The sequence below is a fragment of the Coturnix japonica genome, chromosome 1 (genome assembly GCF_001577835.2).
Source record: "Coturnix japonica isolate 7356 chromosome 1, Coturnix japonica 2.1, whole genome shotgun sequence".
NCBI classification, from domain to species: domain Eukaryota; kingdom Metazoa; phylum Chordata; class Aves; order Galliformes; family Phasianidae; genus Coturnix; species Coturnix japonica.
In genome coordinates this window covers 71,684,153-71,696,865 of record NC_029516.1, presented here as the reverse complement: position 1 = coordinate 71,696,865, position 12,713 = coordinate 71,684,153, and the positions used below count along the sequence as shown (strand labels likewise).

Here is a 12,713-nt window from a genome sequence, read left to right as displayed (position 1 = left end):
GTCTGGAGCACACACCTTATGGGGAGTAGCTGAGGGAACTGCAATTATCCAGTCTGGAGACAAGGAGGCTCAGGGTAGCCCTTATCACTCTTTACAACTACATGAAAGGAGGCTGTAGCAAGATGAGGGTTGGCCTCTTCTCCCAGGTAACAGTGATAGGGTGGGAGAGAATGGCCTCAAGGTGCACTAGGGGAGGTTCGAGTTGGATGTTAAAAAAAAAAATTAGTCTCAGAAGGGAATGGTCAGGCACTGGAAAACACTGCTCAGGGAGGTGTCACTAGGCATCACAGAACCTGGAGGTGTTCAAGGAATGTGCAGATGTGGTACTAAGGGACATGCTTTGGTAAGCAATATTCATGGGTAGGCAGAAAGCTGGATTAGATGATCTTACAGGTCTTTTCCAACTTCAGTGATTTCTATGATTTCATGATATCCACCAAGCAGGACATGACAAGGGAAACACACTAGCCTTTCACCTACAACCAAAAGCGGAAGAGATCAAATAACTCTCTCAGGAATGACTAGATTTAGAGCTTCCATTATTCTCCTACCTTTCTTACAATGTGCTCTTCTACCATACTGCTTCTCCAGTGCTGCCTTTAACACACAATACAAGCCAGAAATAAATCTGACAAATCTAAGAACAATGTAAGAACTTTAAATATCTCCTTCAATTATAAGTCAAATAATGCTGCACTATTAGTGTAATTTAGAAACTTCTTTCCTTTTCACTCTTTAGCTGATGTCTCTCTCTATGATATGATAATTGTGATGGTGATAACACCAATTTCAAGACTCAAGGAAAAGGCACACTCTTCCAAAAACACTTCAAAAGGATTGTTTTCCTACTAAAACAGTACACGAATTACAAACACAACCAGTGAAGCTAGGTAGACATGAAGTGGTACTGAAAAACAAATGAGAACTGCAAAGGAGCTGGTGAAAACATCATTCTCCAGCTCTCAGAAGTATTTCTAAAACTTTTTACAAGAGTTTCAAATAATCAGTTTTCCTTTAACATGCTTTAAATTCCAATCCCTAAGCTCAGAAACTTTTGCATCTAGCTTGTGCCAACAAGATTACCCTTGAAGCCCCTTCTGCAAACCCTCCATACACTTTCTAATCATGAAAGCTGTGGGTTTCACCTCCAGATGCTGAAATCCACGTTTCAGATGGTAAAATCTGTTACCTTTGCCACCATTCACTCTAGAATGAGCTTATCTGCAGCTCCATCAACTATAAGAGAAAGTAGTCAAGTACACCAAGCACCGGGCAGGGGCAGGTAATGAGGTTTCTAATGGTCCTTAATTTGGTTTAAGTATCACACAGAGATAAACTTCTTGGAAGGCTACTTACAAGATTCACTAGTCTTCAAACAATCAGAATAGATCACATTTATGAATCAGATAATGAAGGGAATTAACCCTCCCTCAGTCCAAACTGCCCTGGGCTCAGTACTCAGTTACCTTCTTGCTTGGCCTGGGGACTTTCTAATGCATTCAGGCATAGCCTTCTACTTTATAGCTGGCAACGCCCAAGAACAAAGCCCAAAGGCATCTGTTCCTTACAGCAGTTTAATTGCTAATGACTAGAGAAGAATCTGTGCTAGAAAAAAGAAAGTACAACACAAACTTTTCCCCTGTTACCCCGGTTCATTGTCTCAAGAATCAAGTCTGCAACCAGGGAACAGCACAACATCAAATCAGGAAAATCAGGATTTTTAGCTTCCTGTTTTGCACTACTGCAAAAAGTAACAGCGGTGACTCACTTCATTTCAAGTTAAACTATATTCCTTTATCAAAAAACATCTGTTTAATCTTTAGTCTTGGATGTTTTTGTGTTTACATGCTCTAATGAAAACAAATGGGAAAAAAAAAAAAAAAGAATAAAAAAGACTGCCATAAAAGAAATGGAAAACAAGATAACATTCACAAAGAATATTCTGAAGCCATGCACACTCTTACCTTAAATCTTTTATCCTGCAGGACTTTCTTAATGGCCACAAGCTCTCCTGAATCGCAGAGTTTGGCTTGATACACAACACCAAAAGATCCATTTCCAATCACCTTGGTGTCCGTGTAGCTGACTTCTTGTGGTCGGTCTGGACCTTGTCCAGGAGTTGCCACTACTGTAGTCACCTTGCTGCCATCTTTGTCACCTGGGAAGTAGGAGAGAGAAAAATCATCAGAATATGCTCATAAGCAAGATCACCAATAAGAATGAAATAGAAAAGGGCAAAGACTTACACCGGTACATACGTCTTAAATATAAGAGAGGAAGAAAAACTTAACTGTCAAAAGGCAGAAAAGCCATTGAGCGTGTTTTATTACTGACGCACATTTACTGCTGACAAGGTTTCAACTTGATCATTAAAAGAAATATTCCCTTCCAGACGTAAATAACTCAGCAATAAAATCTGCAGCATGACCAGAACAAGTACTTATTTCTGGATCACGTTAAGACAAGTGGCATTAAACAGTGTCACTAGTATTTCCCTACGCTCTCTCCTGTAACGGAAAGAAACAAAGCTGTCAGTAGAGCAGCATGTGGATACACTGGTATATATCTGGCAATAAAAAACCAGCAGTGTGACAAAGTATTTTGCTTTCATGCTTCATGCTGTGCAGCAGAGCACAGACAGGAACATGCGCTCGGGACTCAAAGTAGCTGTATGGGTACATGTGTTTCAGTGCAGATGCAGCAGTTGTGGATTTCAGCTGTCAGCAACCAGCAACTCTGAGTAACACAGCTGCTTCCCCCTAAAAAGACAAAACCATTATCACCTATGACGAGAACCATTTATCACCAGCGTACTTCCTCAAGTTCAAAGTCTGATTTCGCTTGTAACAGGACCAAAGTTTTAGTCATCCTGCAAGCACACACCACAATTTGTTGTCCTTAAGTTATGACGGTTCAGGTTGCATTATCAAATCAGGCTGCAAGAAAAGCCAGAAGGAATCTGCTGTTCAACAGCAATCACTCACCAGCGCTACATGAACGAGACTCAAAATGCCCATCACGCCTGCTTACCGAGAAAGCTTCCTTCCACAGCTACCTCAGGAAGCCCCTTCCAGTCCTTCACTGCTCACACACCAAGATTTTTTCTAATCCATAACTCAGGTCACCTTTACTGCAGTTAGGCATATCACTAGCTTGACTCCCCATAGGCATGGAAACTGAACTCAATCCCCTCCCACCTTCCCTCCTCCCACTCCAACACATGAAGGACTGTTGCAGAGGACATTACCACCCTGAAGATGTACTTCTCTTTGGGGACCTGTCCCACCACTGCTGACATCTCTCAGGAATGATACCCAAAAGCAAACACTCGATCTTAAGCTTACCTGAGCTGTGCCCAGTATGCTAGCAGCTCCTTGCACCCCACTTGCAACACACTTGTTTGTGCAGCCCGGCACAGCATTTGCAGCTTTTGCAATGTGAGAATCTGGTTGACTCACAGCGTGTTTGGGTGCCAAACCCTTCTGTGCAGAACCACTGCCTGCCAATCACCGTCCCCTTCCCATTCTGCACCTGGCTGTTCTCATCATGACCAGAGTCCGCATTTGAACCAGCTGAACTGCATCCAAGGCTTCCTAACAGTATTCTGTCCGCTTGTCACACACTTCCAGTACTGGGCAACCACTATAAGAAGACCCATTTCACAATGCTACACAGAACTTATCACAAACATTGTCAAAAACCTGCTGAAAGACTCTGCAGAAACCCTGTAAATATATCGTTTTATCTTGAACCCCTGTTACACTCAAATAAAATAACCCAACAACTGTGCTCCCCTTTAAGGGGATTTTTAGCAGTCCATTACTTTCCTAGGCTGCTCATGGGAAAATGAGCTTGAAAATGCCTAAAGTCAAGATGCACACATCTGCTATTACTTCTGCATCCAGAAATGCAGCACATGAGTGGGTTGGTTTGCCATTATTTGCTCCTGAAAAATTCACTCTTAACTGTTACTCATCTCTTACCTTTTGAGTCTCTACAAACTGTTTGCTTTTATGCATCCAACTGCTCCGAGAAACAAACAGATTTAAAAAGGAGAACATTACCACAAAGGGTGACGATGACTTGCCAAACAATTCACAGCAGATATATATAGATCCCTTCCTCCAAAATATTCACCAGGTGAGAAGCAGATTTACACGTTTGAAGAGAAAGCAGCAAAACAACTAAAAGCAAAATGGAGGCAAACAACTGCTCAGAGAGAAAGAGAGTTTTATGCTTCCCCACCTCTTTTTCCAGGCTTGGACACAAGGTTGGGGTTTTGAGATTGTAAGTAATGAGGCTCATTCCCAGCCCTCCCAAAACCAGATTCTAAAGGTAGAAGGAAACTCATCTCTGGCAACTCCCATTGAAATGCGAAGTGCTTGGTCTCAGGAGAGCTACTTAAGGGACGCTCTTCAGAGCTGGAAGCTTCTTTGGGATATCCTGGACCACAAGTGCAAGCCCTGAGTTTTCTCACTTGGCTCCACTGCAGCTTTTCCAGAGCTCCTTTAAGTACAATTAAAAACAACTCCCAACTAAATTCATTAAAATACTCGTGGCTTCAAAATAGAAGCACTGATAATAATTGGCTAGCCAAGGAATTGCTTGGTTTCCTTACCAGCATGTTACAGAGCATTAAGCCCCCTAGACGTTTCTCTCCATTTCCTTCTTTCAGTGAAGCACGGTAAGGACTCCAGACTTCCAAATATGACCCTGCTGGAGTTTCAGCTGTACTACATTAGAGAATATCTGAAGCTAAGTTACTGTGAGGTAAAATTCACCCTGTGCTTTTGACAGCTTTGATCTCAAACAGCAAATATCTCTCTACTTCTCCAAGCAATCAAATAATAGGTGCTTGTGTCACAGCAGCATCCAGGAGCCCCAAGCCAGTTTTGCTACTCATGTATACACTGTTCAGAAGCCCATATCCAGTTCAGCATGTATGTCAATTCTTAATGTCTGGACAGCAAGAATTAACTTGCCAGCCAAACAGCATATAAATGAGCTTGCTGGAACCAATCTGGGAAATATGGTTTTAGCCCCATTGTGACAAAAGCTGGTGGAGAGGAAACACCCGTCTCCAGCAATCTTCACTATCTCCAAATTGAGATTCCCAACAGCAAACACCAGGAAACATCACATCACAGCAAGTCTCGACGCGAAGCTGAGACAGTTTTCATCTCATCTGTTTTGCCTCTTGTTTCAGGCCGTCAGACTTGGTGGCCCCACTGGCGAGGTAAGCACAATGTTCTCAACACCTTGGATTGCAGAAGGTCTCCGAGATAAGTTGAAAATATAAGGATAGAAGGAAGAAAGGACCAAACACCAAAACATTACAACTCCTTAAGCTCACACACTATAATTCCCAAATGCACAGATGTCTCTAACTCACTTTCTACCTTCCAGCACGATTACTACAATGGACAAATTATGAGCACTAGGTAAGTTAGTCAGTCAGTTTTGGGGAAGAAAATATGTATTCCTCTCAAAAATGACAGTATTAAAGCACCACGGCAAACTCTAACTCTGTTTTCCAGCATCTCAGTAAACTATTAGCATGGCTCATGTCATCATTTTATCTTACAGTGATCACTTACCCTTTCAAACTCAGGTATTAATCGAATTTTGTGCACCCAAAAAGCAGCTGAGTACATGGAGGTCACTTTGAAAGAAATGGCTCTGATTTATTTCCAAAGAAATGACAACAGATAAAAAGAGTGCCATAATACTATTTGATACATCAAATTCTAAGCCAAAAACTCACTGTTTTTTAACACAGTCACCACCATTAGCTGTGCATTTTTGCCAGCAATGAGACTGCATGACACATTTGTCAGTATCTGAACGGTGGAGGTGACCCACTCTTTCACAGCTGCTACAATGGCACCACTGCCAGGAAAATGATGCCCACGTAGCCCATCTTTCATTGGCTCTATCAGATGAAAGGCAGAAGGTGCCAAACCCAGACAATACAGTGGGTGTGGTAGGACAGTCCAGTTGAGATTGGCAATGTTTTCTGGTCTTTGAACTGGTATGGGGCCTGATGTTATCATCTTGCAAGAGGAAGACTGTCTTCTTCTCTCACGTGACCAATACTTCAGCTCAGTCACTGTGGCAGTGTAGCAGTCAGAGCTGATGGGCTGTGTTTCAAGAAATCCTATCCCAAAAAGCAGTGTGCAGCACTCTACCCATTGAGGGTTGTGTCTTGAACTTCTTCTTCCAAGATGAATTCATACGTCACCACTCCACGGATTGATGTTTTGACTTCGGTTCATAGTGCTGACACCACATCTCATCACTGCTAACAATGCAATCCAGGAAACCATTACCTGCAGCCTCATATTCATTCAATAGGTCCTGACAAACTTGAATACGTCGTTCTTTCTGTTCATATGACCTACCTGGCATAAACTTTGTGATATTCCAACATGCCCACCATTGTTGCCAAAGCACTGAACCAGATACTGAACTCCACAGACAGATCCCTGATCACAGTCTGTCAATTCATGTGGATGAGCTGATCAAGATGCTCTTCATTTTGTGGTGTGATAACTCTACATGGCTATCTGGAATGTGGCTTTCCATTGCTGCTGTCACTGCTGAGACACACCACCCACTATCTCACCGTGCTCTATCAACATTCAACAAGCATCAATAAATGTCAACATGTACAATTTTTTCCATGAGGAGGATTTCAATTCCACACCTTTGCTCCATCTGCCCTTCCATGTCAGCCGCCATTTTGTCAGATTGCCCCTCTGCTGCCATCTGTGGCACAGCAACAGCATGAAAGGTTCAACCTCTACTGCCATTTCACCAACGTCCACCTCTGACATTGCGTGCCAACATAACAAAACAGGAGGCATTACTTTCAGAGCAGCCCTCGTATTAAGTTCTGCATTTTTTGGTACAATTTACCAGTTAAACCCAAATGAACCTGGATCAGTGCTACTGTAATGAGACAATCACATGTTTTAGGAACCAGATGCACGCTTCTCAAAACCCAAACAAACAAAAAAACCACCACACGATGTTTACCCAGGTAAGACAATGGATTCCAATACTGGACAAGGATTTCCTCATATAAATATCCCCATCAGCTGCAGACTCCTACTGCCAGCGCAAAGCTGCAAGCGTCCTGCACGTAGACTTTTTGCTAGTGACTCAACATAGCTGTCAGTCAGTAAAATTCACTTCAACCCTCAGAGACCATGAAAGACTTCCTCTGCTATTGATCGCAACTCCCACTATACATTCTAATGAATAGGCCTGGAGAAAGTCCAAAGTTATGTCTGCTCTACATCCCTTCAGCTGTTTAACTTCTGACTGAGCAGTACAGATGCACACTAATGCACATATAGACAGAGAGCTACGATTCTTTACCTCTTTCAACTACATATAATCCATTTTCCTTCTCTTCCACACATTCTGAAGGGCAGAAACAAAGAATAGGATGTCTATTTCTACTTTCTTCCTACTTCAAATACTACCTCAATTCCTTGTGCTGTTTACAAACTCCTCCATCTCCCCTTCCTTCTAACTGTACCTACCTGTACTTCCTTCCATCCTCCAGCTGGTACACTTCTCCCTGCTGCCATGCACAGTAGTCATCCCACTAGATGTTTCATGTGGTGCCCTAGACATAAAAGAAGACCTCACACATCTAAATCATGTTCTCTAGAGTCTAAAATCACATAGCTATCTTTCTCCACTTGATTCAAATACTTCCATTGATCTGTTTTAACTCTCAGAGCCAATTCCCTATGAACATATTGCTCAATATTAAGTCAATATTGTAGACCGTCCCCCTTCCCATGGTCTCTCATCTTAATTTGCTTTAAGTTCAATACATTCAAACAGGCACTACTCCATGGAAATACTACACCACTGCATGCAGCCCTTGCCAAGTGCAATAGGTTACAACCAGCAGCTGCCACCGCTGCTTATAGGACATGAGTGACCAGGGGCCATGGGAGTCCATCAGAACCACACTGGTGATTTTTGCTCATTGCTAATGGAGAAGCTCAAAGGGTCTGAATACTCCATGACAAGAATGTCTTGATAGAAAGCACAAGAATATCATCTGCATGATATGATGCAGTCCATCTAAGGAACAAAACTCCTGGCAACTTAAATACCTGTTTAATGATGAGTGAAAGAAGAAAGAGATCTACAAGTCCTCAGGTGCTGTAATCACATCACAATTATACTACTCATACCTAGATAGGTAAATCTGACTGAGTAACATGGTTTCCCTGCACAATTTTGTGTAAGCTTGATTTCAATAAAAGCTAATAATTATGGGCGAGTACAGGGGACAAAATACAATATTATTGTTTTTCTAAACTGTGTGTTACTGGGCAGTATCTTTCCTTAATCAGGGAACTGAATAGACACTACATACTGGGAGACAGCAGAAGATAGACTTAAATTTACAACAGAATTAGAAAAACTCCAAGTAAGGAGTCTCAAATGGAATACTTGAAACATTTTTCCAGTACTTTTGCTTTAGCAAAAGAAAACCCCTGTATTTCAAAAACAGCTCAATACAAACACCAAACAAAAACTCACATGTCAATCATCCCCAGAGAAGACAGAAGCATTCAGTATATTGGTATACTGGTTTTGGCACAGGAAATGTCATCTGACATCTTGACTGAAACTGAATACCATAGGAAAAGAACAGCCATCAGACGTTATGTAAGATCAGAAGAATCTCACAATTTGAGTCCAAGGGCTTCAGAAGAGCTGGCTAAGAAATGGCGTTGATTTTTGAAAGCAATCAGAATACAGGAGAATCAAAAAGACGAATGGGATGACCCAGGTAACTATGACCCTGTATCTTTGATGATAATTCCAGATCAAAAGTCATACCAGCTCTTTTGGTGGTACAGAAACAGTAACGTGGCTTGTGGAGAATAGATCGTTGGGCTCCACATTTCTGCACAGACTGCAGGCTCATTTGGGAGAGAAAAAAGAGCATTGATACAAATGCATCTATGCAAAAGTCAGGGTATTTATTTCAGGTGACTGGAATTCATAAGTGTCAATTCAAAGCACCAGAGGTTCAGAAAGACACCACAGACATTAGGAAAGGTAAGAAAGATGCACTGATTTGAATGCGACTTTAAGAGACCAACCAATTTAAGTCTAAGAGACAAAACTTAATGAGCATTATACTGAAAAGACACACTTAAGGAATAGATATTTCAGCGAGGACCCTCATCTATAGGTGAGGGTATCACACGAGGACCCTGATCTATAGGTGAGGATATCACACGCAAAGATTAGAAACAGAAATTACAAGAGTCTGGGACAGAACTAGAGCGAAGTCAAATGTCAAAGACGTGAATTTTCTGAAGACTCTGAAAGCCAGCCTGATTTTTGCAGCACAGAGTCTTATTTCAAACTGGAATCTCTTCTAAAGCTTACCATGTAGCTGGGCAACAACTACCAGGCTTGAAATAAGAAAGCCTGCACAGGACAATCTTGATGATCTCTCCACGTCTTCAGAATGCCACAAAAACTCAATACTTACATTGTATTATGCAAACTAGATAGTTCTCCATGGCCCTCGTGGAAGAGTATTGTGGCTCAATAAAGAATATGCTGCTTTCCATGGTAATTAAAATCCACATTCAGTTTAAAAATCATCAACAAATGATAATAAATATAAGATAGTGATAGATAAACGACGAAAAGCTGCAACAATCCTTCTTTTGACTCTATTGACAATAGCCAGACTGTAGCTGCAATCAATTATGTGTCAATTCACAAAGACAAAACAGATCAATTTTAGCTGCAACAGCCAATCAAAGATCACTCAGGTTTTTAAAGCACTCCATCCTGAATTCAGAGCTGCCTTTGTTTCTATCTGGACACCCAGAAACAAAGGAAATTCTATGTACATATATATTTTTTTGCATCCCGCTTACACCTAATGTTAGTGAAGCTTCCTAGATGTCTATCATCTCAAAAGCTGCCAATGTAAAAGAACTACTGAGATGGCCACACAAACTCCAAGTAAAACATGCTAAGCTTTTGCAGGATATAACTGGAGGAAGAAGTAAATAGGAGGCAGAAGTAAGTCACTGCCACTGTAATACACACTATGATGCTGCTATAAAATAAGATGTACCAGCTCAGAAAGGTACAATAGCTTTGTTATTAAGAAAAGAGCAAGTGTATAACTCAATCATTCTGTTCCATGACTTTTTGAGGTCAGTATGTCACAAGGAACAGAGAGAGATGTGGGGACAGTTTTTCTCCTATTATTTACTTGTTGATAATGCCCCATTATTTACCCACTGATAACATTTAACTAAGCAACAGCATCTAGATTTACTACGCTTCAGTCCAATCATTCCAAATGCCACTGGAGTTCTAAGCCCCCATTTTAGAGAGGCAGTTCAATTTAGTCTATTTGAAAGCTTAACGATGAAGACTGCTAACAAGCATTTAAAAAATAACAAGATGCTTCTCAGCTTCAAGTACATTCGCGTGATAGTCTTGTTAAACGTTCACTGCAGGGTCACATGTAGATCTAAGGCATCTACTTTCTACAGGCTGCTAAGGAAGTCAAGGCAAACACAGCACAACTTTCACACTGCAGTGTGCTCATCTTCCCCAGCGTAAGCTTAACTCAGAACAATCCCTGAAAATATAAAGCCCACAGGGAAGAAAAAGCAGGGGAAGAGCCCTGTTGTGTTAGCTCAGACCCTATCGCTTTGGCCATCAGATGACTCCTCTGGATCCAACAGAGGCAGAAGGGAATGCAGCAGCCAGCTGCTAGATGGCCACCACCAAGTCCCAGCAGGTCATCACCTGCAGTAAGTCATGCAGTCATATTCTAAGGGATATTCACTTTTTCCTGAAGCCTTCCTTCCTATCACTATGTGAGCCAGTGCCCACACCTTTCTGGCTTCACCATCTCTGGCAGCTTCCTCCACGCACTCCTCCCAGCACAGCAAACAGACCTAAGCTGTATTGAGCTACAGTGAGGACACCGAAATGAGGGGAAAAAAAAAACTAGCTTACTATCAGCCTACAACATGAAAGAATTTCTTTCTCCCATGACTAAACAAAGCGTTCACCTGAATGCTTAAACTTAAACTTCTGCTTTGGAAAAAAAATACAGAAACATACAATTAAGGTAATCTTAGCAGTGGCTGCTAGTGGTGTTTCATAAGCAGTCTGGCAGACATTAGCAGCTATTTTTAGCAGGTCCTCTCTCTGTTCTCCTCTCTGCCCACCCACCTCACACACACACATGCAGACAAGCCCACTCCACACACGCTGCTTGGCTCCATAGATCAACTTCACATTTCCATAAGGTGATTCCAGAGCTTATGCAGTGAGTACTAAAGCGATCACAACAGTGCCTGTTTGAATAGTCTCGGGTCAGGTCATTCCTGCCCCAAAGAGCTTACAGATTACAAGCAGAATGAGATGTGCGAGGACAGGGAGCACATGGAACAGCACAATATTACTGTGGCTGCATCAGACGACATCCATCAGAGAGACCCAGGCAAGCCCCAAAGACCATACAGTACTAGGATCTCTCATTTGAAATTCCCTTTAGTTATTCCTCCCTCTTACATCATCAGGGATCATGATTTAGCTAACGTTCGCCAAAGACGACTATAGCAGCTCAGCTGACACATAATAACTTATAACCACTCTGTAACTGAGCCCTGACAGGGCACCGAAGAGCCCCAAGTTACAAACGGATCGTATTTACACACTTGCTTGTGCCATTCAACAGCCGATCCTCAATACATCCATTGGTGACTTCTAGCACAGCTGACACTCAATCCAGACACCCACCGATACACTTGCTTTGCCAGCTCTGGCAGAGGTTCTACACCTTCCCTCTCTGAAAGGCTAACGATTAATTAATAGCACACAACTTCGGGGAATTCTTGAAAGACCTGCAATCTTCCCCTCGGGTCTGAGATGTAAACCCTTCATAACTGTGTCGTGCAAACTACATTAATCAAAAGGAAAGATTTGCAGCTTTGGGAGCCTCCCTTACACTCCCAGTTTACTCTATAGAGGAGAGGAACACAGTATGTACTTATCACACTACTACCTGTAAGGCCAGGAAACAACACCAGATAACCAGAGACCAACCTATGGTGTCAATGAGACCGAGGATAAAATCACAGTGGGAAACAGGTAGCCAGGAATCTAACACAGAAGCCAAAATCCCAACAGAAAGACAGATGAAGACGGTTATGAAAAGCGTTTATTTGATACCTTTTAACTCTCAAAGAGGAGCAAGAAAATAAGCAGCTGCTCAGAGCTGACACCCTTCATGGGTGGGGAATAAAGGCACAGGGGAACATGTACAGCCTCAGTGCTGGTCACAACAACAATACAGAACCCTCAACCTATTTTAACAAGAATTTCTCCTTCAGTGAGAGGCCAGTAATAGTGTGATTTAAACCACAGCAGTTGTTTTCACATAATTTTATTGTAGTTTACAGATTTTACTAAAACAACATCCTACACAATGAGAATCTGCACAAAGAAAAGCCACGATCAAAAGGAGTATTTCTCTCTGTAGGAATGAGAGCAGCCACCTGGGGAATCGATTCCCTCCTGCCAGCACATGGGGCTTTGGGAGAAAAGCTCTAAACACACCACTGAGGTTCTCAACAGTGTTCCTGTAATTGTTTGTTAAGGAAGACTGCTGCAGCTTGGAATCCTGA

General features: G+C 42.0%; 1 protein-coding gene across 4 annotated transcripts in view; it reads right to left on the bottom strand.

Annotated features, from left to right (window-relative positions):
- The window catches only part of GSK3B (glycogen synthase kinase 3 beta), a 120,310-nt gene that overhangs the window by 75,565 nt on the left and 32,032 nt on the right, over positions 1-12,713 (bottom strand). For 3 of the 4 annotated variants that reach the window (XM_015874814.2, XM_015874838.2, XM_015874841.1), the window contains exon 2: positions 1,965-2,158. In XM_015874814.2, the coding sequence (XP_015730300.1) occupies positions 1,965-2,158 (194 nt within the window). Of the gene's footprint in view, positions 1-1,964; positions 2,159-7,550; positions 7,637-12,713 lie in introns of all 4 variants that reach the window. The other variant, XM_015874831.2, reaches the window with a different exon arrangement.